This window comes from Fonsecaea erecta, assembly GCF_001651985.1.
Source record: "Fonsecaea erecta strain CBS 125763 chromosome Unknown Scaff3, whole genome shotgun sequence".
NCBI classification, from domain to species: domain Eukaryota; kingdom Fungi; phylum Ascomycota; class Eurotiomycetes; order Chaetothyriales; family Herpotrichiellaceae; genus Fonsecaea; species Fonsecaea erecta.
This window is the reverse complement of record NW_017387246.1, coordinates 3,013,321-3,040,735: the sequence shown is the minus strand read 5'-3', so window position 1 is coordinate 3,040,735 and position 27,415 is coordinate 3,013,321. Positions and strand designations below refer to the sequence as shown.

The 27,415-nt window shown below is 53.7% G+C and overlaps 8 protein-coding genes across 8 annotated transcripts; 6 read left to right on the top strand and 2 right to left on the bottom strand.

The window, feature by feature from the left end:
* Nucleotides 1–868: 868 nt before the first annotated feature.
* Nucleotides 869–2,456, bottom strand: AYL99_04350 (hypothetical protein; the record flags this gene model as incomplete). The annotated part of the gene is made up of 4 exons (XM_018835864.1): nt 869–1,072; nt 1,123–1,437; nt 1,491–2,373; nt 2,425–2,456. 4 exons carry the CDS (start codon nt 2,454–2,456, stop codon nt 869–871), a joined length of 1,434 nt encoding a protein of 477 aa, XP_018695514.1.
* An 8,468-nt stretch (nt 2,457–10,924) lies between these two features.
* On the top strand, nt 10,925–12,788 carry AYL99_04349 (hypothetical protein; the record flags this gene model as incomplete). The annotated part of the gene is made up of 2 exons (XM_018835863.1): nt 10,925–11,120; nt 11,194–12,788. The coding sequence occupies 2 exons, from the start codon at nt 10,925–10,927 to the stop codon at nt 12,786–12,788; spliced, it is 1,791 nt and encodes a 596-aa protein (XP_018695513.1).
* Nucleotides 12,789–14,095: 1,307 nt separating this feature from the next.
* AYL99_04348 (hypothetical protein) lies at nt 14,096–14,881 on the top strand (the record flags this gene model as incomplete). Its single annotated transcript, XM_018835862.1, has 2 exons — nt 14,096–14,324; nt 14,376–14,881. 2 exons carry the CDS (start codon nt 14,096–14,098, stop codon nt 14,879–14,881), a joined length of 735 nt encoding a protein of 244 aa, XP_018695512.1.
* A 412-nt stretch (nt 14,882–15,293) lies between these two features.
* On the top strand, nt 15,294–16,175 carry AYL99_04347 (pep2-like protein; the record flags this gene model as incomplete). Its single annotated transcript, XM_018835861.1, has 3 exons — nt 15,294–15,421; nt 15,510–15,855; nt 15,924–16,175. The coding sequence occupies 3 exons, from the start codon at nt 15,294–15,296 to the stop codon at nt 16,173–16,175; spliced, it is 726 nt and encodes a 241-aa protein (XP_018695511.1).
* Nucleotides 16,176–16,510: 335 nt separating this feature from the next.
* AYL99_04346 (hypothetical protein) lies at nt 16,511–17,635 on the top strand (the record flags this gene model as incomplete). The annotated part of the gene is made up of 1 exon (XM_018835860.1): nt 16,511–17,635. The coding sequence occupies one exon, from the start codon at nt 16,511–16,513 to the stop codon at nt 17,633–17,635; it is 1,125 nt and encodes a 374-aa protein (XP_018695510.1).
* Nucleotides 17,636–18,946: 1,311 nt separating this feature from the next.
* AYL99_04345 (hypothetical protein) lies at nt 18,947–22,598 on the bottom strand (the record flags this gene model as incomplete). The annotated part of the gene is made up of 2 exons (XM_018835859.1): nt 18,947–19,987; nt 20,034–22,598. The coding sequence occupies 2 exons, from the start codon at nt 22,596–22,598 to the stop codon at nt 18,947–18,949; spliced, it is 3,606 nt and encodes a 1,201-aa protein (XP_018695509.1).
* Nucleotides 22,599–22,968: 370 nt separating this feature from the next.
* Nucleotides 22,969–24,563, top strand: AYL99_04344 (hypothetical protein; the record flags this gene model as incomplete). Its single annotated transcript, XM_018835858.1, has 2 exons — nt 22,969–23,032; nt 23,083–24,563. The coding sequence occupies 2 exons, from the start codon at nt 22,969–22,971 to the stop codon at nt 24,561–24,563; spliced, it is 1,545 nt and encodes a 514-aa protein (XP_018695508.1).
* A 632-nt stretch (nt 24,564–25,195) lies between these two features.
* Nucleotides 25,196–26,516, top strand: AYL99_04343 (hypothetical protein; the record flags this gene model as incomplete). Its single annotated transcript, XM_018835857.1, has 2 exons — nt 25,196–25,313; nt 25,366–26,516. 2 exons carry the CDS (start codon nt 25,196–25,198, stop codon nt 26,514–26,516), a joined length of 1,269 nt encoding a protein of 422 aa, XP_018695507.1.
* Between the last annotated feature and the right edge of the window lie 899 nt (nt 26,517–27,415).

The following is a 27,415-nucleotide window of genomic DNA, read 5'->3' as shown; positions in this document are numbered from 1 at the left end:
AAAACTAACAAGCATCCAAGGTGTTTTGGCTGCTGCCTTGGTATTGTGAATAAGCTCTGTTGTTCTGCAGCTGCGACCTTTGCTTCAAAACCCCCGTCCTGCGTAATAATGATGGTCCCTTGAGAAACCTCCCCGGCAGTCGCTGCGACCGGGGAAGAACCAAAAAAGAAGCAGAAGGAGACCATGCCGCACCTGCTTGAGGATCAGCTCGTTTTCTCTTCGTCTGTAATTTCTTCGCTCGTCGAAGAGTGTCGAGCCAAACCTCAAGAACAGGCGTCAACACACGAAACCCTCTGGCCATCCTCCACCAAACTATTCTGGTCCATCACCCCGTCCTTCCAACATCAGTCCCACCGGCATGCCACCCTCACTAAGCAATAACAATATCGTAAACATATTTTCAGGAGCCAAGATGCTCCATGTGCCTCTAATAAGGCTTTGGTAGGGGTATCAGAGAGAACAAGCCCACCAACCCCCACCCCCGACGACGCTTTCGCCCATGTTCCCCATGAGGCCTCTAATAAGGCACAAAAGACTGTACACAGTGACGCCGTCTTTTTCCCCAAGTTATTTTTTTGGTCGTCCCACGACTCCAAATTTCATCTGTCCAGTCCGTTGAGCAAAACACGCATCCTTTCCATAGGTGTTCCCTTGTCATGTACCAGTCAGCAACGTTGAAATCAAAGCAAAAAGACGCCGCTTAAACTCCTTCAAGGTGTCGTCGTAAAGGTACCCGAGCATTCAACCACATAGTCGTAAACGTGTCTCCTAAAAGAGATTTTGTATATGTGTCAACAAGTAGATTCGTCGCCTTCGTCCATCTTCCGCCGCCAGATCCCGGCCTCCAGGTTGAAAGCCGGGGGGACTTTTACGGTCTCGAGGATTCGGCATTTTTGGGGCGAAGGTTCGCTCCAGTCATAGCTGCTGCCTTGTTGACACCCAGCTTTCGAGTTAACTTGGCATAGTGAAGGCCACATGCATTACACAATGTACGTGCCCCGTCCGGGCCTCTTCGCCATTCGGGCGTCTCGGCACGGTTGCAGCTGTGGCATCGACCTGGGGGGGCGGCTTTCTGTGGCAACCTGTTAGCTAGAGCGGCGCATTCACTGATAATATACTGACTCCACGTCGCTTCTTTGCATCGCCTCCGGCATACCCCCCGCTTTTGTATTCGTCAGACGTTCCCTGGTACTCTTCTTCCGCCTGAGCGCCACGTGCAAGTCGGGCCTGCTGCTCCAATTTGGCATTCTCTTGAGCAAGCACCATTTCTCGCACGTAGCTAAACAGCTCGTACGAGCGGTGAGTAAAACGGAGAACCTCGTCCACCTCCGCTACTGAGGGCAACATTTCCGGCACGTAACTCGATCGGCTTCCCTGGTGAATCCGTGGAACCCACGTCCGGCAAAAGTCCAGCGTGCGAAGGCAGTGATCAGCAATCTGGAGGAACGGTCAGGGTCACATCACTCGCCGAGACTGAGGGAAAAACCAACTTCATTGAGCCCTAACTCAGCGTCGAATACCTCCAAATGCCGCTTAACGGCCTCGTTGTACTGTACCTCAAGTGTAGGTTTCGAACCTGCGGTGAACTGGGAGAAGTGAAATGTCTCACTTGCGGTAGTACCTGCTGTCGAAGTCGTGGGAACACCGAATTGTGGGACTGCTTGTTGCTGTCTAAGCGGCTCGTAGGCTTGGGGAGATCTGGCCGGGGCAGCCTCATTGTTATTCGTGAATGTGGTGTTCGCCAACGAGGCCGAACGAAAATTTGACGGCTGTTGAGAGGAAGTTGGAGAGCCTGGATAGCCAAAGGCTTGGGAGACTGATTGACGAGGATCCGATGCCGGCACGGATGGCGGAGGGAACGTCGGCTTCGCGGCCTGCGGTTCTGTCGGGGTCGATGCAGACATTTGAGGCGCTGAAAACACATCTCGCAAGACGGGCACAGAAGGTGCTGGTTGAGAAAAGGGATTAACAGGACCCTTGGGGCCATCTGAGAACGATGGGCCAACAGCTGCCGAAGGCGTGGACAGAGCTTGATGCTGGGACGAGCTTGGAAAGGGCATGGACTTCTCTCCCAAAGCTTCATGGATGGAAGGCAAGGATTTGCGAAGGTCAGGCGACTCCTTCTCGTCCCTGGTCGAGCGTCGAGTGGTGGACTCGGGAGGAGATATATACCCAGTCACACCAGTAGCAGAGCCTGCTGTTGAAGGTGCACATGAGTAGGGCTGAGGCGGGCCCGAGTACATGGATGCCGTGGGACTCGCCAAGGGTGCTGTGGTTATACTCAGACCGGTGCCGATGGAATACCTCGAGAGATCATTCCTCTCGGATCGGACATTCTCGAGGTCCAGATGACTTATAGATGGCAACATGTCTCTAATATTCACATCAGCAACGCACGTCAGTCGGTCGAGGGTAAGACATTACCTCGATCGAGGGGCGGTTTCTATTGTTGTCATTGTGGTAGTAGTTGGGTATACACTCTCCTTCCAGCAACGATGATTATTCTATTGTCTGAGGATAGCACGATGGATCATGAGGCCGGACCGCGGAGTGGAAGATATTTTGCTTCCAATGAATCTTTCCGCACGAGGTTGCAAGACCGCCGGTTCCAACGTGACGCAAAGCCTGGGCCCAGTGTTGTTGTCGTTGCACCAACGAGATGGGTATGAACAGTGCAGGAAGCCGTCTTAACCAGCACTCCTGATATCTGACTTGATGAGGACACAAGACCAAGCACCGAAAGGCGACCAAAGGAAACGACTCGTTACTTGATTTGGTGGAATAAAACGGTCCAACTGCGCCGCCTCGCACGGATCGCTGTCAGGTAACCAAGATGTGTTCGGTACTCTGTGTCTCGTCGGCAAACACAGCGTCGTCGAAGAGGATTATCAGAGTGCAGTCAGTCCAAGGACAAGGAGACGCAGTAGAGGACTTTAGAGGAAGAGGTGCGTATGCAGGGTGCTGGGAGTCGTTGGTGGCAATGGAGGGGATTTTGACGGGTTTCGGGGTCGAAGGTTGGCTCGATGGTGAAAGAATGAAGATGAGCAAGTCTTAGAGAGCGAGATGGGCGGAGAAAGATCGAGAGATCGCGCTAAGCATGGGCCGGAGGGCAGGTGGGAACCTTGAATCCGGATGTCCAGGTGCAGTGTGCAAAAGCCAAAAAGTGGGCTCTGTGCACTGGGCGAGTCAGAGCCCGAGTCGACGAGGGTTGGACCCCTGTCACTTTGTTCTCTCTGGAAGTCTGACCCAAACAGAAAGGTCAGCCACTTAGCACCCTGGGGGGCTTGCGGGCTTGCGAGCTGCACCAGGGATTCAAAAATACGTCGTAAGTGGGTTGACGCTTGGTGACGCCCTCCAAGGCAGATGGTGTTTTGGGTAAAGTCTGACCTTCCTTTGATCAGAGCAAGCTACCCATGAACCAGGGGATAGATGGATGGACGGTGGCTGTTTCCTTTCTGCGATAGACTGATAGACGGCTGACAGGGGCGAGCCTTGTCTGGCCGATGATCATGGAACGATGCACCGCGCGATGGTCTCGGCCTACGATGCTTGGACTGGGATTTGGGGGGGGAGGGTCGGGAGCTGGGAAGTTGATGGAGTTGGAGGGATTGCAGTCAGAGGCAGAGAAAAAGCGGGGGGGAGGAGAGAGAAGACCGGCTAAGGAATGGGCATTTTAGGGCCAAAGGGCTCACCCACCAAAAGAGAAGGAAGGGAGAGAGAGAGAGGGGGGCGAAAGAGAAGGAGGATAGCAGGGGCCCTGGAAGAATAGTGATGGTGCAACTGTTTTGGGGCATTGGAGGAGTCGCAACAACCCCCCCAGCCGCCTTGCACCCAGCAGACCCAGCCAGAATCTGGTTGCTTTGCTTACGAGTGCGTGCCTCGTAGGTAACCGACCTTACCCTGACCCTCCACCATCGTGTCCCCTTACCTAGGGAATCTAACTTCTCCGAAGTCAATGCACCTCTAAATGCCGAGTGTCGATTAGGCAGGTATCTAGCCATTAGTAGGCGTGTTCCCAGTAGAGCCCTCTACGGAATTACCAGGCAATCACCTTGTTTGGGAAGCTCCAGAGATCTGTTTCTCGCTTCCGCACGTTTGACCATCGCTGGTGCTCCCTATTTTCCCTTGCCTCCTTCCCCGCCCTGCCTAGAGACCTGCCAACTACCGCCGCAGCTACCTGAGCTTCGAAGTCCCCGGGTCAGTCTCCGTCCGGTTCCTTTGAGACTGTTCGCCCATTACTTGTCATGCTGTGTAACAACAGTCTAGCCAAGCCTGAATTTGTCGTGGTTCGCCCACTGAACTTGGATCTCTTGGACCAAATTTGCCGCTTCTCACCATGCCTAAATTGTCTCGCCTACTACTCGCCAGGCACTCGCCCATCGCTTCAACGCTCGTTCTCCTCCATGGCCTGCTCGTATCTGGCTGAACCTCCTTCGCCCTCCCTCGAACTCGCAGCAAAACTCACTCCACCGGCCTGATCCCCAGCTAAGCGAGGCGCCTCAGGCGCCAGAGCCAAACCTTTTGTCTAAATCGAGTTCCTTGTACGCAGTACGAGTGCTAGTAACGGCCATGATTCAATTTCTTTTGAGCTTCGTCAGAACACTAATACTAACGGCAACGCCTCCAGAGATTGGTCTCGCGACGAGACTGGATACGCAAGAGAAAAGCCATGCCGCATTCAAAGCCCAGTCTCGGTCGGTCGTCTGATGCTCCCACACCCAGCACACCTCCTGGAATCGTTGGCCATTAGAGTTCCATCATTGACATGTTTCCCTACAGCCCTCCGGTACTTGTACCAATCAATCACGGAATTTACGCAAAATAGACTTCTGAGCAAAAGCTAGGGATGTGTGAGATACGATGACACCTGACAAAGTGAGCAGTAGGGCCGAAGGGCGTTTGGTGAAGCAGGTGGGAATGGGCTCCGAGCCTATCCAGAGCCTATTCGGAGCCAAACGTCGACCATCATCTACACGTGGAATCCGAGAGCTTATCGAATCAAATCGGGCATCCCTTTCAGATCGATTCGATTTGACGTATCAGAGCCTTCTGATCCATTACCCCGGCGTCATTAATGTACACCATCGATGCATCGATTCGCCGCTATTGATTTGTGGCAGCGCCCGGGTCAACTTCGTATGAAACTCTCTTTTTCCCTCTCCTGCCATGCTGCTCGGCAGGGTTCTCTTGCTGGGTGGGCAGAAGTCTGCTCCGTAACAGCAGCTAGGTTTCCCCCATGCTGTATCCGATCCTATTTCGGCCTACGGAAATCCTCAGATTCCCCCGTCGCACTCGGTTATCTAGTTCTCTCCGCCAAAATAATGCCGGTTATTCTTAGGCATTGGCGAATCTGCCTCCCTACCGTGCTGTTCGTACGTACATAGAGATGGATCTGCGGTGTCAACTACTGCTTTGAGCAGAAGCCTTTCGGAGTCCCTTTCCCGCCGTGGGTTTCCTGATAGAAAGCGGTGAGTGAGCTTCGAACAAAAGCAATCGATGCATCTCCGGGCTGCGGGGCCAAATCAGGTTTGGCGCTTTCAAAACCATGTGGCTGCTTCTCATCGAGCTTGACCTGCCAGAGTTTGGGCATCGGCCTATCGCATCTCTAGGAACCGGCCCGCGGCGGAGCTGCACAGGCGTTTCTTGACAGATGTCAGGAATCTACGGCTTAGCATTCCAGGTGTCCGGATCGAGCATGTGATGCTGCAAGCCGTCCTCCTCCCAGATGCTGTGCAACCTTTCCCTGAAAGGGCCATCTTGAATCCACACCGAGCTAGGGAAACCGTCCTGGCGTCGATATGCTGTGGAGCGAGTGCATCATGGCATTTTCTCTCGCCTCTTGACGTCTCCCGAATATCCCTCAGAAAGTCAGTCCCCTCTCGACTCGAAATCGGATCAACCAGTCAGAAGATGCTTGTGGGTGGTGGTGGTGCCGCTGTGACACCTGCAGGTCACGTTGCGGCTGTCTTCAAGGTCCCAACACTGCTACAGTATCCATGAGGGGAACTTGCCGATCTTTCACCCAGAGTTCTGATCCCATCAGACCACGCTTGTGGCGAGGTTTTCCGGAGTGTATCGTTGCCAGGGACCACTCGAAAGCTGTACGCTACAATTGCACCCTCGTATCAAAGAGCCCTTGCTTTTGTATTTCCGGCCGCAACCCTGGTCGGAAAAAAGCCCCCCAGACATCCACCAGCGAAACCGCTCGAAGCCTGACAAAGTGAAAGTTCATCGAGAAACTCTTCCTCAGGACTCCTTTTCCCCCTTACGCGCTGTCTACTTTCATGCACGCTGCTGCTGTGTGATGTCCCAAACAGATGTCATGGAGGTAAGGTGGATATCGCTTGCCTTGTTGTAACTGGAAGGACGCCACCAACACGTGGCAGACAAAATCCAACCCGTCCAAATCACGATCAGATTGAAAGGCTCTTTTGAAAGGTATTACCCACCCCTTCACGACCTGCGTGATTTAGTAGTACTGGCAGTCTGTTTCGCCTATTTTCAGCTCTCCAGCACGAAATACGACGTAGCAGCTACGAGTGAACATCCTGCCCAATCCGTTGCCGGATATGAAGCGTCGCTCAGGCCTTCTTCCTTCCTGCCTGCGAGATGGAGGAATGTTGGGCGCCTTGCTACTTGTCAAACTGGAAGACTTTTGCGCTGAGACTCTGAATCTGGGTATCGGTTGCCCCCTCCTTAGAGCGATCAACGATCTCCTGCATGTCTTAGCGCCAGCCATCACTGTCCAGGCCCTGAGCCTAAGGGGTGTAGGATCGCCTAACTCCTCCTTTTCCTGGTCGCTCCGGAGTACGTGCAACCGATGGTTGCACAGCTGATCTTGCTGATGTTGCCCTCTTCAACAAGGAAAGAGAGACCACATCGGCCGCATGATTCCGCCTACACCGGGCCCCCTGAAGTTGCGCTCATTTACACAAGCAACCAGGTTTTAATTGGGTGGCTGTCAACTGTGATGTCTTGTTAGTCACAGTGGATATGCAGCTATTCTTAACGGTTGCGCAGGAGTTCTGCATATCAATCACGAGCAGGGTCCAGTAATTGGTTCCCCAGAGTCTCGACTTTTCCAAGCGAGCAGTCGGCCACCGGCCATCAGCACAACCAGATCACGTTGATTGATACGGCCACTGACTAAGAACAATCCGTAATCTGCCACGTTTCGCCCAAGAGGAGGTGATTTCTCTGCAAAAAGTGCCAGTGGATGTGGACGAACATGTTGCCGACATGACACACGCCCTTTTGGCCTCTGTTTTTCCAGGTGTTTGAAGCTCAGTGCTCCACAGACTCTTGGGGTTTAATGGCCATCAAAGAATGGAGTGGCTGACGAGCTTGCAGAGAACCATTGGTGCTGTAACGTTTCTATTACAAGCAAGATGACATGTGTCTCTCTTCATGCAGGGTACCTCAGTAAGCCCCGAGAAACCTTCATTGCCATTCGGGAGATGGGACCAGCCCAATTCGATCTGAATGTGGTTTCCAAGTGCATCTGGCCCCAAGGAAGACGCGACCCATCGATGAAGATCCTCCAAAGGCGTGGCTCCTACCCTACGCAACTGATCCTGCTAATCTTTGGAACCCGGTGTTCGTTTCGGGCTTTGGATCCATCAGAGTTCACAGCTGATTGGGTGTTTTGCGATGCTGACAACAATGTGGTTGAGCACAACTGCAAACTGATATCGGGATTCCCAACACCACAATGATATTGCAAGGATCCGGCATACGAGTGGTGTTGGCGACCTGAATTTTGACGACTTGAGCTGATGCCCGGTCACACCACCAGGATCTGCGGGTTGGATCGTCCTTTGACGGTTCGAATTTCTCGCACTGATTGGACCTAGAAATGTTGCACAACGCTAACAAATGAATGGTTCACCAACCACAGGTTGACAAACAAACTGTCCTTGGCTGTCGCTGTGAGGGAACTCGAACCCTGCCTGTGGCCAGGAGTGGCGCAGGGCGCAACGTAAGTGTATGTGATTCACACATCGGAACACCCACAGTGTTCGACATATGCGGCCTGTTTGACCTCGCAGATCTCACCCACCTCCCTTTCTCATTTCACACCGCTCGTCTCTGAGGGAAGTGACGCGGACAGAGAGCCTGAGCACTGACGGATTTGGCAGATTGTCAACAGGGTTGACAGCAGTTTGGAGGAGAGGAAAAAAAAGAAATGTGCAGTGTGTTCCTTGATCGCACTCCGTTACCGCTGCAGTGCGGCCGAACACGGGCAATGCCCAACTGTTTTCAAATTTGTCCCGCCTCCTATCCCGCGATAGGGGCCTGGGTCTCCTGACTGCCCTCCCGGGGATTCTTTGACGTGCGTGACAGCAGTAACGTGGCATCGTCGTCCAACACTCCTGAATCTGGACGATAGCCTCACACCGTTGTATCGGATTCTTCAGCTGTAGACTTGTGCCCTGGATCTCTGTCCAATCTCTGGTTAGCGCATGGGAGCTGCAGACCAGCGTAGGGGACCCCAGGGCAGTTTAAGCCTCAACTTCGAGGACTGCAGATCTCTACCATCTCAGGTAAGCAGTCTTGGGCAGCAACTAAGAAAAATCATTGAATTGCCTGTCGCCTGTCATCTGTCACCCTTGAGACAAAAACCCGCCTAGTTCCAGGCAGCCTTTGGGAACCAGTTGGTCCACCGTTGACTGCGTCCGCACCCCAGTTGTTCAGAAAGTAACTAGGTCAGGGAGTTGACGGAAATCCAGAAAATGCAGTGGATATTCTGGCTCATGGTCGTACACCCAAACTCGTCCGGACGCCGGGGTTTTAGTCGACTTTCCGAGACGTTTTCATGTCTGCCGTTCCTCGTTGTTCAGTCTGTGAAGCCTGGAGACAGGAAGCAACACACACTATCTTGGGTGGCATAAAGTCTGTTCTTCGGATGGAATGAGGGTCGAGCCCCTATGTAGGAGAGAATGAGCCAACCCAATCTTTATCCGATGATATCGCATTTGTCCAGGGCTCCTTTGATCAGTTCCATATCCCTTGAGCATCTGTGTATATTGCCGCCCATAGTTCGTGTCGGAGCCTTACCTTTGTGGAAATGAAGGGCACCCTTTCAAGAGCAAGTGCGATCGAATGCCTGCTATCTCTTTCTTGCGCCTTGGTCATTGATCCCACAAAGGAGTCACTCGTACACCTATGCAGCCGTGTATTCAGGCACATCATAGCAAATAGCAAGAAGTCGTTCAATAGCACTTCATGTGTGCGCCTCCAACGCCTTCGCTCAAATTCTCAACTTTCCAAATCGACAGATTCGATGGCCATCCATATGTACAATATCCAGATAATTTTCAATCGCCGTTTCACGATTTTCATTTCTTTGTTGGCGGTTCAGGCTTGTGGCCCGTCTTCAGCTCTTCCCAGAATAGCTTGAGAAAGTGGCCGACGCCTCGCTCGGTGGCCTGGTCCTCTGTTCCACGTATCAAACATATGAGCTTGGTTCTTTTTCTTTTTGGGAGACAGCACAGCGCTGTCCACGGAAGAGAAAGACTCTTTTCGGACACATACGGTCAAGGTGTGTGCCGCCATAGTATTCTGGGGGTTTGCCATGTTGCAGTTCGTGAACTTTCTTGTGCACACGCTGGACGCCGCGGTGGAAGGACGGGCTGCGAAGGAGCTGGAGGATTGTGGTTGGTTAGAGGTTTCAACGAGCGGGTGGGAGAGAGATGCCGGAATATGAAGGGGTGGTCTACCATTTCTACTAGTCGCTTCTGTGTGGGTGTCAGTGGACTGTCTTCCGATGAAACTGAGCAGCAAAACAATCAGACCTCGAGAAGCCACCACCAAGCCATGGTGTAAAGGCAGGGGTCGGCAGTCCGAGCACAACTTCGGGGAAATACAAGAGTAATGGTGCAGCGGTGTCCTACAACGGCAGGGCGTCGAGGGACGCTCGATATGAAAGCAAGGTGTTTCGGTATTGGATTTTCGACGGTGGTGCAGGCGAAGTCGGAAAGAATTCATCAATCGATGTCACTCCGCATCCAGTGCCAGATGACTCCCAGCGCTGTAATATGACTGAGCGATACACAATGTAAACGTGAGGGTGGCAGTGGGCAGCGCAGACCAAAAGAGTTGTAATTACGTAGATTTACCGAAAAGCTTACGCTGCAATATGAGGTCAGCCATTCAGCCTCCTTTGTTCTCTGGATTTCCTCTTGATTGGAACAATACTTTCGTCGCTTAAGCATAAAATCCATATCAAAGTCTCCATAAAAGATCTCCATTGGAACAAGGCTATCGACTTGTGTGCCTCCTTTCAAAGAGCCTTCTCCCCTTTATCTGCCTGGACGCAGCACCCCAGAGACCCCTCAACACCCAGACCCTTCCGGCGCTTCCTGAAACCAACGAAGACGAATTCCATATCAACCCCAGAGCGACGACTCATAGCAGACGAGGCCCCCTTGATGCCGAAGGCTATCCAGGAACTGAACCATAGGGATCCATTAAGCACCCAAGTCGTCGTTTACAAGGTCCGGCAGCCGCGGCCTCAACCCGCTTCCTGAACACCGTTCGCCAAGCATCTTCCCGTCTTCTTTGTCTACACAGCAATCGCGTGCTGGCCTTGTTTGTATCCAGAGAAGCTCGCACCCGTGTTTGTTCCATTCATAGGTCGCCACACATCATCACAACGACTGTCTCACGGTTGTTCGCTGACAAAGCCGGTGCCGCTCCCCAGGATCCTTCCTCTGGGGAAACTCCTAACCAAACCCCTCCCAAACGCCCGTCAATTTTGCAAAGACTACATATTCACACATCTGGGAGGAAGAGCAAACCAACACCGAACCTGACCATCCGGCCTACAACTTCCTCCTCGCTTCCGCCTCTCTCAACCTCCGTGAGTCGAGCTGGCTCATCTCACTCCTCCGATGCCGCAACAATCGCCGAGATCACCAACATCATGCCGCAATCTTTGTCCCTGAGCACTCCGCCGCAGGGCTCCGTCAAGAGGCAACGGTCCCAAGAGATGTCGGCCAACGTCTCCCGACCGGCTTCCAGTGGCCAAGGACAGTTCAACGGTGTGGCCGAGAAGCCGGATGAGCTAGCAAAGCAGATAAACCTCAAGATTCCCGCCTACCTAAACAAATCCCGAAGCAGTAAGTAGTCCCCCCTGGATATAAATGGTTCTGCTCTTCGGGTTATCCCGGTATCTAACCAGCAGGGCAATAGAGATCGCATCGGCATTCCTGGATTTGGAGTGGAAACAGAGATACCGCCTCCAGCACGCCTCGCAGAACCCGCAGACGTCTCCGTTCCGGGTCGACCGCTCGTTGACCGTCATCAGCCGCAATCGCTATGGCAATGTTCAACCCTGGGAATCTTCGAGAGTTAAATTGAGAAAGCCGATTGGAGGCTCCGACTATGTCAACGCGTCCCCCATCACCCTCAGGAGTCGCTTCGCCAGGAAGGCTCGCAGTGGCAGTTCAACTCCAGCATCGACCGGGCAACCGCTTCCCACAATGGCCCCAGTCGAAAGTAGTTACATCGCCACTCAAGGTCCAAAGGAGGGCCAATTCTCACACTTCTGGCACATGGTTATGCAAGAGACCCCAGGCGAGGTTGGCGTTATTATCATGCTCACACAGCTCTATGAAGGAAGCAAGGAGAAATGCGCCCAGTATTTCCCTCCCAACATGGACAACCCCACGATAATTCTGCCTGCACATGAGGATGGTAGTGATGATGGAGACGCGGAGGCCCTGGACGACGGTGATCCCTTCCTGGACTCCCCCCCGAGAAGCGCTGAGACTGATAGTGTTGGAACAGATGCCGACGACCCTCGAAGCGAGCCGCAAAATGGCCCTGGGAATGACGGACAGAAAGCTTCGGCCCAAGAGCAAGGTCAAAGTGGCTCCGTTACCCTCCTTTCGCTAGACTACGATGCCAAGATTGGCTGTGAGGTCCGCAATCTTCGATTGACCATCGATGGCGAAGCCAAAACAATTTATCATTACCTGTTCCATGGCTGGCCGGATTTTGGCAAACCGGAGGCAGAAGATCGCCGTGCTCTACTGGAACTGACCAGAGTGTCACGCGCAGTTGCGGGCGAGTCTCCACGAATTGTGCATTGCTCTGCCGGAGTTGGTCGGACAGGCACTTGGATAGCACTGGACTTCCTCCTACAAGAGCTCGAAGCAGGTCGACTGGTCGAATCCTCGCCTCCACAGACGGGCACGCATACCCCGACCACGAATTCCAACGACTCTGGTACATGGGGCAGGAGCGGGCCTCCAAAAGCGAGCACGCCTGATCCAAAGGATGACGAAGATCTCATATGGGAAACGGTGAATACGCTCCGCGAACAGCGAATGATGATGGTCATGAACGAATTGCAGTACAGTTTCCTCTACGAAGTTCTGAAGGAGGCGTTCATTGACAAGTACGCGGAAAAGGAGACTGGGCCGGTCATCATTGAGGTGCAAGAGCCGAGCCCTAAAGTCGCGAGGAAAAGGTCACCTTTCGGCGGAATGTTTCGTGGTGGTCGCGTGGGGAGGGTCAGGAGGGACGAAGACACGGTGTCGGCGGATGGTGTCGATATGGGCGAATCGGAAGCGGAAACAGAGATCATGGACAAAGAAAAAGCTGGCACGGAAACGGGTATGGATGGCCGTACCAACGCCGAGTCGCCGGATGATTTGGAGAGCCACGCACGCAAGGGTGGTGACGGAGACAAGGACCCATATGCCGCTGTGGCACCAGAGTCGATCCGCGAGGGACAAGAGAAAAAAGAACAAAACGAGATACGTGAGCATGAAGTAAAGTGATACGAGTCCACGACTTGCAGTTGCATTGAGTTGTTGGGATGAACGATTGTATGAGCACGAACTCGTCATACACCTTTGAAGTTTTCCGATGGGGGGGGAAGACATGCAGCAGCTCACCATTCTGTCTGAGATGTCACCCTCCACGCTCTCCAAGATGTTTGGTCAACGAAATGGAGGTATGGCGCTCGGCGGCGTTCACATACATGAGCATTGAAGGCGGAACTGTACAGATAGTGTACTGGACTGGCGGTTGGAAACAAGACAACGGGGGCATATGGCATTATTTTTCCATACCTGGTCTATCTGCCCCTGCGCTTTGCATGGTCATCAACCTCGTTGCTGTGGGACAGATTGTAAGGACGTCCGTCGGCACGTGAGGGCCAGACGAAGACTCCATTCACGTGACCTATGATCTTCCCACTAATCCCTTTTTGGCGATCCCATCTCCCTGCGACACTGTCCGCTTCACCATGGTGCTTCAGATGCTTGATCGCCTCAACCTGAAGGCAATTACCTCCAAGGATGATCTGAAAGCTGTGCATCCAGTCTCACTCTGCTGCTCACTCTACCCCTCGAAAACGTTACCCTATGCCTACCTCCAACACGCCCACGAGGTCCTAGTCAAATTGAGGGGGAACTCCAGACAAACCCACACCCAACACCAAGGACATTCTTCTAGATGCTCTACCAACAAAGAGACATGAGCGGGATGGAATCTAGATGCTCTGGCTCTCACAACCATGGCCGTCCGACGACTTGCTGAGTGCATTGCACCTGTCTGTTGTCATTCCTCATTGCATTAGGGATGTGGCTGGCTATCCAGAGGTTGTCCCTACTCAAAGCGAAGACAGTCCTGCTAATGGTTCTCCGTTGCTAACTGAGCTTTGACCCTCATCACTTACGATCCTCCTCTCCACATCAAGACTATGATTCCAGCTCAGAGATGGGTTTGTTTGAGGTCTTGTGTCGGCCGACTCCCAAAGTGGTTGGGGGAACACCCCCTGAGTGCACGTGAAACGAAACCCACGACACACTAGGCCTCATGTTCGAAACGTGCAACCGGCACCTCTGCCATCCGCGCGGCCTGGTCAATTGGTTATAAGAAACTTCCAAGACTTGCCATTGCCAAGGTCGCTTTCTCTCTCTCTCTCTCTCACTATTCCAAACATTCTTTCCGTTCATCGTCGTCGTTCTGTTTCCATTTTCTCGCTCTTTACCGCTGGTCGGGTCTTTTCTCTGCAGTCCTTCCTTTTCAAAAACACCTTATCACACTCTTTACTCGTTTCCAGCATCTCAGGAGATCAAACATGCTTGTCAAATCCACCGTCGTCACCCTGCTGGTGGCTGTTAGCTCAGCCTCAGCTGCCGTCCTGTCATATGGCAAGGAATCTGTCATGAGAGAGGACGCCGATTTTGGCCTCTGTCTGCCGACGATGAAATTTGAGGGTAGTCTTGGTGGACGGTCGTCGGTGGACTTTACCTTCTTGCCCACCGATCCGTTGTGTGCTCGTGGCCAGCAAGAGGCATCCAACCCAAGTAAGCTGCCGCTGACTTTTTGCCATGTGCTGTAACTAATGGTACGGCCAGATATCATCACCAACCGAATTTGCGACCAACTTGCAACCGTCTGTGGAGCAAACGAAGCCGCAAAGGCTCTTTGCCGCGAGTCTCAGGCCAAGATCCGAGCTTTGGGAACTCGCGACAGGTCCACTGCAGAGACCTGGAACACGCTCATGGGCTTTGGCGGTGCCCTGACCAACCCCGATGGTGGAGCTTCGGCGCCCAATGCCGTCAAGGACGACCTGAAGAAGAGAGACACCAAGAACGTAGAGAAGCGGGCTCCTATTATTTACTGCTCTACCACTGAATGGATTGACAACTGCACTGGATGGCCCGCTCCCGAACCCGTCGTCAAAAGATCCGAAGATGCTGCTGTTGCTGTTGCTGCTCCGGCCGTCGAGAAGCGCAGTGTGGAGGCTGTTGCGGAGCCGGCGATGAAGAAGAGGTCGGAGGAGAAAGCCAAGAGGGCGGATATTCCCATGATCTACTGTTCGACAACCGAGTGGATTGATGACTGCACCGGGTGGCCATAGAGGATTTGTCACGGGACGGGGGGATGCTCGATTTCAACGTCCCAACCAGGTCAAGTAGTGTAAGGGTTCGAAAAGGACTGGTTGTTGTTTTTACAGGCTGCCGTGGCTATCAATGGCATTACCGTCGCATTTTGTGTCAATATAGGCCACGTCTAGATGTCTCCCAGAGGCCGTGGGACAGAGACAATGAAAATGGAATCAGAATGACTGACCCTCCGAATGTGAGATGCTGTGCAAACTCGTAATTATATGAGCCGCTGACAGATGCCGAAAATGTGCCATACGCCATGCGCATCGGGAGGAGATCCCGATCCGATGACTTTCAAATACTCACCACTGAGCCGTTTGAATTTCTTCCTCGTCAAACCAGTTGCTCTTGTTTCTGTCTGTGCAGCAGTCTGTGACCCCAGCAATGGTTGACCTTCACTCCCTGCCAGCCGGCTCACGCCCAGAGCACGCAGTCCGCAACAATGGGCCTGACAGTCTCGTGCTGGAGCGATACAAACTACGTGAATTGGCTGAAGGCTGGCCTCTTTATAGGTCAGAGAGGCCCTGAACTCCCTCGACAGGAACTACTACGTGGTTCGTCACGTCTTTTCGATTCTCTGTTGCTGATGCCGTGTGCCAGAGACGCGTGTGAATGGGAGAATCTCAAATCCATCTTCCACCCGGACGCCTACATCTACACGACCTGGACCGGACGGACGCACCACTTGGACTTCATCCGGGCGTCTCAGGCGGGCATGGACAAGGGCGCCTTCATCATGCACCGCTGCCACGGGGTCACCACCGACATCAACCGCGAGGCCACGCGGGCCGTGACAAAGATGAAGGCGACCATCACCCAGCGCTTCGCCATTGACGGGTGCGAGGTCGACGCGGAGAGCGATTGCCGCTTCTGCTTTTTCTGGGTCAAGATGCCCGACCAGGGAGGGGAGTGGCGGGCCAGGTTTGTGAGGCATTGGTACGAAAAGGTAAGAAAAGATGATTGGACTTGGTCCTGGACGACAGCACACGAGAGACTGAAATCCGTCGTACCTAGGACAAACTGATCCCCGTGAACCCGGCAAAAGTGCCCATCCTCGACGAGGAGCGCCTGAAGAACTATCCCAGTGGGTATCGGTACCTGGCGTACCTCCAGGAGGCGACCATGGGCGTCACGGTGCTCCGCGACATGCCCGGTCACCGGCGCGAGAAGGGGGTCGAGGGTGGCAGCAAAGAGTGTGGCGACAAGCATGATCTTCTCTACTGGCAGTGTAAAGCCTGGGTCGAGGGCAAACACGTCGAGATCTGAAATCTATCTACCGAGCTACCTAGGTTTGTCCATATCAAAAGACGGCGTGTTATGTAATTACATATCAAAAGACGACCTGCCATGTCATTACATATCAATTAAATGCCTTCTGTCTGTTCGGTTTCCCCACACGCAATTCATTCTCCACATTAAACTGTTTGCCTTGCATGGGATTCACATTCATGGCGTTTGCCCCAACAAACCACTCTCTCTCTCTCTCTCTCTCTGACTTCACCTCGCCTGCGCTCTTCTTCTCTCCCTCCTCTCCAGCCATCATCTGTCGCGATGTAGCCCCCGTCGCAGACTGACTGACCTTCTGGCATTTTCCGTGTGACATGTCCCAGCAGCCCCGTCACGTCCCCACGCACACATCGTCGCCGTCGAATCCCACCTCACGGCGGACCACGAGCGGTGGTGGTGTAGGACAGCCGCAGCAGCCGCAGCAGCCCTCGACAACAACAACGACAACGACTCCGACCACCCGCAGCCTCCTGCCCTCGCCGCACTTTGAAGACGACCCGATCGTCGCCTCCCACCAACAGGCCAAACTCGGCCGCAGACCGAGCCTCACCCTCAACAACCCCGAGTACTCAGAGCACGCCGTGGCCGAGTCGGAACACTACAGCCATGGCCTCGCGTCTGCTGCTGCCCATCCCATGGACGAGTTGCTGCCCATCCCGTCCTTCCAGCCCTTATTCACCCTGATCGAGGACAGCGTCACGAACGAGCACTACCATCCCACGGTCCACTACATCTTCGCCGACGACGACGCCGACATCATCACCGAGGCTGCGTTGAGGAGCCTCGAGACACTGGATCCTACCCAACGAGGGGATCGGGTTGGTGCTGCTCCACATGGACGACAGGGCCGAACACTCCCACACGCACACACAGACGGCCCTGGCGGTTCTCAGGACGACAGCCTCAACGCACCTCGCCTCCCTCCGTCCACGGTCGACATGCGCGAGCACTACATCATCCTCGACGTGCACCCGCAACCTCGCACGCAGAACCCCCCGGACGACAACACCTCCGCAGGGGTCGGTTCCTCGGGCGGTGGTGCTGGTGGAACAATCGGGTACAACTACGAGGTCACAGCCGCGCACAGCCTCAGCGCCGAATGGCAGGTGTTGCGGACGAGCATCTCGGCCGCGCCGACCATTGGCGACGGCGTCCCCAGCGAAGAAGGAGAAGGGCTGATGCTCCGGATCGAGGGCCGAGGGAACACCCCCAGCGACCTAGCGGCGGCGGGGGGGGCCAGGGAGAAAGAGAAGGCCGTCGCGGCCGCCGGCAGCGGAGACGCCGAGCGGGAAAGAGAGAAGGAACGAGAGAGCATGGAAGAGATGATTGATCGGTTCCAACGCCGCCTGGACGATATCAGGATGGTCATCGAGGCCGGTGGCATCAGTGGTGGGCCAGTCGGCGCGGCGGCGCTGGGCGGCGGCGGCGGCGAGGAGTGAGAAATCAGAGAGGAAAGAGACCGCACTCCTCCTCAAGGCTCCTCCTGACTGATGACAGAGACTACCGACCAAACAAATACAGCATTGACAGTCTGATCCAGCCGGGATACTTGAAAATAGCACTGATTTCACCTCTGGCCGACGGGGTTGTCAACACGCAGATCAGGGCTCAAAACGATGACTACGAAAGTAGTGGACACGAACAGTGTGCTGCTGCTGCTGCTGCTGCTGCTACTGAAAATACAGGCGTTGGGGCCAGTGTGGTTTTCCCTTACTTTTTACTTATACGTGCTCGCTCTCGTTCTCCTCCTCTCCCTCGTCGACTATTACATATATCTGTTAGTGGGAGGGAGGGGAAAGGGAAACGGACGGAACCACACGAATAGTTAATAAATGAATGAATGAATGGATGGATGGATGAATGACCAACAACTGACTCCAGGGTTCCTCTTCCTCTTCTTGGTGCTGTTACTTACGCTCTTGTCGTCCTTCAGTCATGCAGCCAGTTCTTCTTCAGTCTCGAGTATTTGCCAATCCATCCATCCATCCATCTCGTCCCTCGATCCCTACCTTGATATAAATTCGCCGCTTACAGGCTAGCTTGCTTGCTCGCTAGTATACGAACCCCCAGCCGCATTGTTAACGACAACATTGAACATGTCATCACAGCGTTTTCCTCCGTGACGGCCTACAGAGAGGAAAAGGAAGAGGTGGAGGAGGAGGAGGAGGACCCATCTACCTCGTACACGCTGATCTGACCTACCTACATATATCAATCAGATCGTGCAAAGTAGAGTGGATGTTGAGCTGTCTGTCTACAACAGACAGCACAGACTCAGACACGCCAAGGGAATACAGGGCAGGACGTAATTCAGTCAGCAGTGAGGCTCAAAAGAAAGTGAACTTCCTTTCATGCTTCTTGGATTCCTCCCTCCCTCCCTCCCTCAACGCACTCGATCAAATAATCTATCTATGTATTTCCCTTCCAGTCCATCTCGTCTCGTCTCCGGCCATCCGTCCTGCCAGCTATCCAACAATCGCTCACTGTCCTCCGACCCTAGCATACCATACCAGAACGTCCCTTTTGCCAAAGACAGACAGAGCATATGTGGAGAGCAGCAACACACAATGACATGACAAACAACATGGGGTATCTCTTAACTGTACTCGACTTGAAAGCGATGCGATGTGATCCGATTCGATTCCTCAGCACCGGGACCATGTTCCCAAATCCAAGACAATGCCACCACCAGAAAGTCCCATTCGCGGGACTGGAAAACAAAACAACACAGATTCTCAACGGTGAGCAGACTAGCCAGGCGGACTGCTTCTCAGCCTCCTGCCTCCACCCAATGGCCCAACGCTCTGGCTGAAATTCTCCACGCCGCCGATACCCATACCCGCTAAGCCAGCCATGGTACTTCTCGTCACCTTGCCCGACTTTGCGGTAGGGAGTCTGCTCTCGACGATTGCATTAGTCGTCGCGTGCCTTTTGAGGGGCGGCTGTTGACTTCCACTGCCGATACTCTTGCTGAAATCCAGCAGCACAGGTTTCTCGTCAATGCTGGACGACGTCATGGATGTTGTTGATGACACTACCGGTCTGTTGCTGTTAAGAACATTGATGTCGACTTCTTTCAGCCCAGGTTTCGGCTCACTGAGGGGTATCCCATTCGGTGCAGTGCTTTGTATTTGCAAGGCCGGTATCGTAGAATTCTCAATGTCGGTGAAGATCTTGGCCTTGGTCGGACTCGGTAGCTTCGAAGGCGAGGCTGGCCCCTTACGTGGTGATGCTTGCTTCCTAGGCGAACGGGCCGGTGTCCTCACTGATGAAGGCGTCTTCGCGACGAGAGCAGGATCAGGTAGACCTCTCAGCCTGGCAATGATAGATTCGTGGCGTTCGGTTCGAGGCAGATGCGTCGGATAATTCCACTCCCTCTTCTGTGGCGTCTCTCCAGTTGGGATGTAATCCGTCAAAGTTGCTTCTGAGAGTTCTGCCCTCATATCCTGGAGAGGATGCCTGGTGCCTTCCTCCAAGGATCCCATGAGCCTGTTAACATCTGCTCGGTGTGTCTCCTGTTCTCCCGCAAAGGCTCCAAATCCTTCACGGCACAGCTCGGATTCCTTCTTCAGACTGCTAAACCCGTCCTGAGCACGAGATACGGCGTGGCTCAAGAACTGTAAGCGTTCAGCATGGTGGCTGTCGTTCTGTGTTCGAGCTCGCGTCACAAATTCGTCCAGAGCCCCCATTTGGGTTGACATTTGCGTCAGCCGAGCGTCGACGATCTTGACCGTTTCCTCGTGGACGGCTTTGGTGGATTTTTGAATGGCTTGGTTTCGTGCACTGACCGCCTGCAAGATATTAGCCTCCATAAAGATCAACTTCTGCTCGACTTACCGTCCAATCACTCTTCATTTTAGTCTTCAATTCGTCCTTTGAAGTCACCACCGACGCCATCAGCTCGTTGCCTTGAGCTGTCCACCTGTCCATACCATCGCGATAAGTCTTATCAGCACTTTCGAATTGCTCGGTCGCTTCAACGAGGTGTGACTGAACATTATTCAGTCGACTAGACAGTCTCTGTTCCTGTTGTTGATGTGACGAGTCAATCAGCTTCAAGATCTGCTCCTTGAGCTTCTCTTTCTCCTCTTCTGCAGCCTTTCTCTCCTCGTCCCTAATGGCTTCGAGTTGGGTAGAAGCTGAGAGTGATGCCTCAATGTTGGAGCGATTCGCCCCTTGGAGAGCTGACGACAAGGCTTCAATTTCCTCTCGCTGCGCCGTCAGTTGCTTGGTGAGGTCGTCGAACATCGCCTTAAAGTCTTTCCCCAGCCCGCTGTAGGACGAATGCAACTGGGTGTGAAACTGCTCCAGCTCCGAGATCACTTCCGCAGATATTTTTGCAGCTGCCTGGGAGAGCCCGTGAAGGCCTTCGCTGAGGTTGTCCTTGACATCCTCACGGAGATCTTTGATCTCCTCGAGGACATTGTTCATGGAATCTCGAGCCTGCACGGACTGATTTTCCACCGCAGCACAGTCCTTGGCCAGTTCGGAGGACTTCTCTTGAGATAGTCGGCCAAAAGTCTCCATGCGAGCCATCTCGGTCGTTATCAATAACTCGATCCGACGAGAGCTTGCAGCGGCGGCCTCAGAGTGTGCTGCTTGGAAGCTTCCGATGCGCTCGTCAACCAGTTCACAGATGTCCATTACCCGGCCGAAAGAAGAATTCCACGACTCGCGGTTCTGTGTATGGAGGACAGAGTGCCGCCTGAGCTTGGCCTGCAGACCGTCGATGTCCTTGAGAGAGTGACCAACGGTCGAGACTAGCTCGGTCCCAATACCGAATAATTTCTCTTCCGTTATCTCATGTGCTTCGCGCAGAGCAGTCTCCTCCGCGAGCAATCTTTCTGTGTCCACAAGAACAGCCTCAGTCTTTTCAAGCACGTCTTTTGTGCTCTCCAAGGTGGCCCGAGTTCCTTCGTTGTCTCGCTTCAGCGTCGTAAAGTTGTTGGTCAAGCTGAAGAGCTCCTGGACTTTGATGCGTAGACTGACTTCCATCGTTTCGATCCGGGCCTTCTGTTCCTCGCTCAGTATCCTCCTGGATTCACTCTCGACCGTAATCTCCTCATATTGCTCATTCGTAAGATAGACGCCGTTGCGTTGTCTGGTGGCAATCAACTCGCTCTTGAGTTTTTCAATCTCCGCGGTGAACTCTTTCAGCAAAGTTTTCTTGGATATCATTGAATTGACCTGTGGTTTGTTCCGAATGTTCTTTGCACGGAAAGCATAGTCCAAGGTCGAAATGGTCTCCTCGAGATTGCTTTTTGCCGGTGAAACTGTGGCAATGATGCACGTCTTTGTTCTTCCACCCAGTGAGTCTTGAAGCAGCCTGGTCAATTTCGATTCTCGGTATGGGATGTGTGAGCTTTTGTCCACCAGAGCATTGATCACTCTTCCTAGCGTCAATAAGCTCTTGTTGATGAGACCGGCTTCTGCGGCTCTCTTGTTCTCCGCGCCACTCCTTTGGATGTTCTCACTTCCCGCCAAATCAACGAGGTTTAGTTTTCCAGAGCAGATATAGTCTTCGCCCGTTTTGTTAGGTTTCTTGACATATGTGGTGATGGTGAAGACCGTATGGCTTCGAGAGCTGAGGTCGTTGCATTTGGTGGCTGCGACTTGACGCCGGTGGCTGCCTTCACGCAAGAGTTTAATGCCCGCCGCTGCATCCTTAATGTGCGACTCCTCCATGCCTTGAACTACCGTGGCCGAATGGCTCTTCCTGCTCGCATCATCGAAGATCTTCAGCTTGACGGAATCGTCGGGCGACAGCAGATCCCTCAATTCCTCGTTGTATAGTTCGATGAATGAGCATTTCACCGAATACTCCACCTCATCCGCTTCCAACTTCTGGAACAGCGAGTACAGCACCCGAGGGATGATGCCGGCTGCATCAGATAACAGCCCAAGAGTGTCGGTCATGTCGCCCGACATAGTGTATGTTTTGCCCGTCCCTGTTTGGCCATAGGCGAATATTGTGCAATTGTAGCCTGTCAGCATTTCGTTCAAGACGGGCGCCACGACGTCGTCGAAGATGATGGCCTGGTCTGCCGCCGGAGAGAACACCTTGTCGAAGTAGTAAGTCTTGTTGCTGATTGCATTGGGACCCATCGACAGTTCAACTGTTTTCCCTCTGACTCCGCTTGTTGACACCACCACTCCACTGTTCTCTCGAACTTCTCTGGCGCTTCGACCCCGACATCGTACGACGACATGAATGTTCGTCTCCTCGCCATGGTCTTGGTCAAAATCCCTCTCTTTTCTCTTGGTGCCCGCGTTAGAGGCACTGCTCGAGGATAGCGATTCTGCGGGGGAAGGAGCTCGACCGGTTATCGAAGGATATTGTGTCCCGTGCGGTCTCGGTGGTGGGCGCATTGAGGTTCTCGTGGCACGCTGTGATCCTGACATGTCGGCAGCAGGAAAGCAGCGGGTGTTATAGGAGACGCAATGTTATTGAGCGTGCGTAGACTGCATTTGGATAGTGCATCACCAGATAAACATGGTACCGGGGTTGGAAACAAGGATACGAAACAGGACGAAATGTAAACAATGCCGAGGCGCTAAGATGGTGGGGGCTGCACGTGATATGGCGCGGGTAAATTCTGGTCTCGGATTGGTCCGCCCGCACGTCCGACCCCGTCGGCGCTGTTCTGACTCCCCTTGTGACTTGGATTCTATTCTTGTTCGCCGTGATCACCAGGTCAAATATCACGACAGCCTTCTCTGCAACGGTCAGCTCTTCATCGTTCTCCTCTTCTCCCGGTATGCCAACTTGATCATGGCAGAACCCGCCTCCAAGGCTGCTTTCCAGATTCAGCCGGAAAGGGGCATCAGTTGGATGAGTATGTGTATATCATCTTTCGGGGCCTTTGGGTTGTGCTGACTGCCTCAGCTCTCGGATCTTCTATCTACAGTATAATCACAAGGCTGAAAGCGTCACCAAAGATCTATCCAAGTCTGGAGCTGTCCTATTCTGCTTCAGACCCAATCACGCAACCGGTCGTGCTCAGCCTTCCTTGTAATGGACTGAGACTCCGGTTCGACGGTCCAGACCAGCGACTACGGCTAATTGAGGTTTTGGACTTTTCTCTCAGCTCTTTTGTCTATAAGAACACCGACCTGGTCCGCCGAGTTAAGGGTTCGGACGAGATCAGCCAAGACGAAGGCTCTTCCAGCGGGCCCACGTTTCGACATGTCTACAACCGTCTCTTTGGACCAACGTACGCCGGAGAATATATAGCTCCGGAACCCGGTGTTTCCGAAGGCACATATGTTCTCTCGTACCCAGGGCTGGCATTTAGCTTCCCTGTGAAACATCAGTCCTGGTCCGAAAAGGTTGATTTTGTGTCCATTTTATCATCCAATGCCACTGGCTCGGCAAAATCTATGGCCATCTTCTCGGGGTCCTCGTGGACAGAAGCCAGGACAAATTTGTATACGAGATCTCCAACGTATCCTCGGTCACCGACACTCATTGGCAAGTCTGTCGAGACAGCGCCAGACGAGATCGAGGAGGTAAGAGTGTTCGGAGGTGGCCGACTAGAACTCCTACGGAGGGCCTCCCCGCCTATGGCAATCACGTTGAGTGAAACAACACCTCAAGATCTTGTGGCGGAGCTGGGGCCCCCTGATGCCATATATCGAAAGAATGATCGACGGATTTCCATCCATGCCACCGGTAATCCTGCGAATCGGCGGCGGCCTAGCATGTCACCGGGGCTCGATCCTCAGGCGTTGGACACGGACCAGTCGTCAGTTCAAAGCTATACCGAAGAGTCAGACTTCGACCCCGAGCTTGAGGAGGACAGGGCAGATTCGTCCAGTGATGAATGTTTCTACAACTATTTTAAGCACGGATTTGACATTCTGATATCGTCCCCTGCCGCGAGATCACCACCTTTCCCCGATTCGACGACCGGCGAGAGCTCTGGCTCGTCTGGTGCACAACTGGTCGCCACGAAGATCTTCCTCCATGGTAACGTGCCTGGCTCGTTCGCTTTCAACCGCCATCGTCGAAGTCGGTGGGTGATCCGGACTCGTGGGGAAAGCCGAGGGCCAATCCTCACCTCCGAAATGACATTTTCTGAGATATCTCGGGCGTTGAAAGAGGTGTGGCATGACACCTACAAAGACGAGAACGAGGAGAAGCAAATGCAGCGAGGGATGGTCCTCAACAGGGGATGGGGAGAGAGCCCCGAGAGCTCCATAGAGTTGCTGGGTGATCTAGAGGAAAGCCCGACTCGAGAAAAGGCAGCCGACCACGGCACGGTAGATGCTGCAGGGGACATGGGCAACACCGAGCTGTTTGGCTTCCCAGGGATGTTGTTTGAAGTGCTGAAGAATGACACTGTAAGCTGTTTGACGGTGTTTTAGAGGTCCTCGGCATAGAAATATGACTCCCAAGCCACTTTCCACAAAGCGAGAGATAGCTATATGTATTGAGGACCTTGTGCTGGACCAAAGGTCGGTTTCGGGCACAAAGCGGAGACGATGCCGGCGTCGGCTGATTCGCTCGCCCGCAGTTCTGCAGAGAGTCTGCGTCCCGCTTCCCGCTCAGTCCAACCTCCGATCCTCTTGATTCCCACCCGCTGCCACCCACCGCACAACAACAGCTAGCCGGCCATTCATTCTCTCTGACGCCTCACGACGCAAGCTGGACTCTTCTTCACTTCGCCAGCCTGCACTGTCGATGCATCCTTCCATGAAACCAACTGATTGCCCCATCACGGCATCAACCTATTTCTAGCGAAGATGCGCACCTATCCTTACTGCTTGCTCTCTGCCACAAACACTCCCGGTATGGGCTCCCTGCGCCTTGCTCTCCCGCCATCTCTTTGTGTGCCTGTCACTAATGTACCACTGGGGACAATGCAGTCGTAGCACCTGGCTACCGCACCTTCCACAGTTCGCGCCGATGAATCTGTAAAAATTTCCCCCTTTGATACCACACAACATCGACCACCCCCCAATCCGACACAGAGTCACAGACGGCACAACCCGTGAAAATGTCGAAACACAATGTCATCCGTTGTCTTGTAGACGACACGGCTCTGACCAGGAACCTGGAGGAGATCGAGAACTGGGTCTCGCAGGGCCTCATTATTCTTGTCGTGCCCTTGTACAGTATGGACGCCGGTGTCGCAAATTCCCTCGTGCCCCCGCTAATCAGCTTCAGCGCTCTCTCGCCTGAATGTCTTGAAGAAGGATTCTTCACAGATCGGCATCAGCGCGCGTAAAGCAGTGAAATTCCTGGACCGCAGCACTTCGTCTCGCGGCGATTTACGACATGACCCAGTCATCCTCCAAGGTCCCGACGACCAATACCCCACGTGGGCTGAGGTGGAGGCACACTACACAAATGAAAGTATGAAGACTGCTGGGATGAACGAAGCAGATGAGTCGATCCCACTCATGGACAACAAACTCGAGAAGGACGCAGAAATTCCCTTCAAGGTCGGCGCAGGCGGCGTCGCAGGGCCGTTGTCGCAAATCCTCTTGGACAAACTCAACTTTGCGAAAGAACCAGCGACCATGTCGCCCGGCTCGACACCGCCGTTGTCGCCCTCTTCTTCTGGGCCACAGAGCTCCAAGACCAGCCCTGAGGTCAAGTCTGCCACCATCATCAGCCACGATCAGACACCCGTTCCACCATCGCTCAAGTCTCTTCTCAACCCGGTGGTGTGGTATGTGCACGAGAAGAAGGCTCCCGCGGATGAGGGTCTTATCTTCCTCACCAATTCCGCCGACACCATGCACCTCGCGCGGGACTTTGGGATCCCCACCAAGAATATCCACCAACTGAGGAGTGCTCTTGGCTTGGGAGAAAACGAACCTCCGGCGCAAGAGAATACCAAGAAGGACAAGGCGAAAAGAGCGTCCAATGCGGAGCCGAAGACTCTTTTCAGCTACGACGACGTCGAGAGCGACGAGGAAGAGGTCGTCTTCAAGCCACGAGGGCGAGGCCCGGCACGCGGACCGCAGTCGTCGCGAGGTGGCGGCGCAGGGAGCGTCCGCATTCGAGCAGGAAATACGCGATCCCCACGAACGTCCTTCAGCACTCCTGCGCAGTCGGTGCAGAACAAGCCACAAATTCCGGTCGAGGAGATTGACCCTGATTCGTTCGACCGTGGCAGCTTCGCACGGGGGAGCACGCCACTCGTCAATACGAGCACCCACATACCACATCAATTCAACAGTGGCCGTGGAGCCTACCGTGGAAATCACAGTCGTGGGGGGGGACGTGGATCGAACCTCAACCGTGGTGGCTACATCAATGGATTCGAACGTGGATCGGCCCGCGGCAGAGGTCGGTTGTTCGTCCCTTAGACGTGCCTGGCGCGGTTGTAGACCGTGGATGTCTGCAACAGCACGAGCAAACCCACTTACACTTCATTGGCAAGAGCCGAACCCAACCAAAGTCGCACACCCCGAGGCTTGAACCAGGTATTTGCGAACCGCGGGAGAGCTATGCGGTTCGTCAGATGGGGTCCCGACATGGTCATGCACAGACACGAGATCCACCAGCTGAGTCTACCGTTTTGCAGGCGTCAGTACTTTTCCGTTTGGGCTTGGATCATTCTTCAGCACTTTCCGGTCAAGACATGGTGGTGGTTGGGAGATGAGTCCGCAGTTCCGGATATGAGGATGCACACGAAGGTGAGCAGCGCAGTGGAGAGCAGGGAAGGAAAAGCCGATGCTTTCTGTCGTCTCTACATTGAGGGAGGGAAGGTCGGTCTGGTGGGATCCGGCCTTTATGCCTGGCCTTTTTGGCACCACCACACACTCATTTCGAATCTGTCATGTCTCGCATCGACGTCAGCTGGAGTCGTGAAGCAACACCTGGAAAGGAGAAACGACGGAGAGGTTGGGCACGCTCATTCAGCTGCAAACCCTTAGCACAGGCCAGGTGTCGTCGACGTTGTACGGCTGGGATATCTTTTTGTTCTTTCTTTCTTCTTCTATCTTTTGCACTTGACCTTCGTTATGATTGGGGTCCAACAAGCTTCGTATGTCGAATATGCATCCTTTTGTATAGCAATGACATGCATATCTTATTGGCTGCAGGGAGAGGTACTTGGTGTGAGGAGCAGGATAAGGCAGTGGACACCCACACACGGGGCTTTCGTAAGCAGGCCTGCCTCTTTATTTCCCAGCCTCCATCCAACCATCAACCCATCCCACCCTCGTTTACCATCCCGCGCCCCAAACTCAGGCTGAATCAGGCA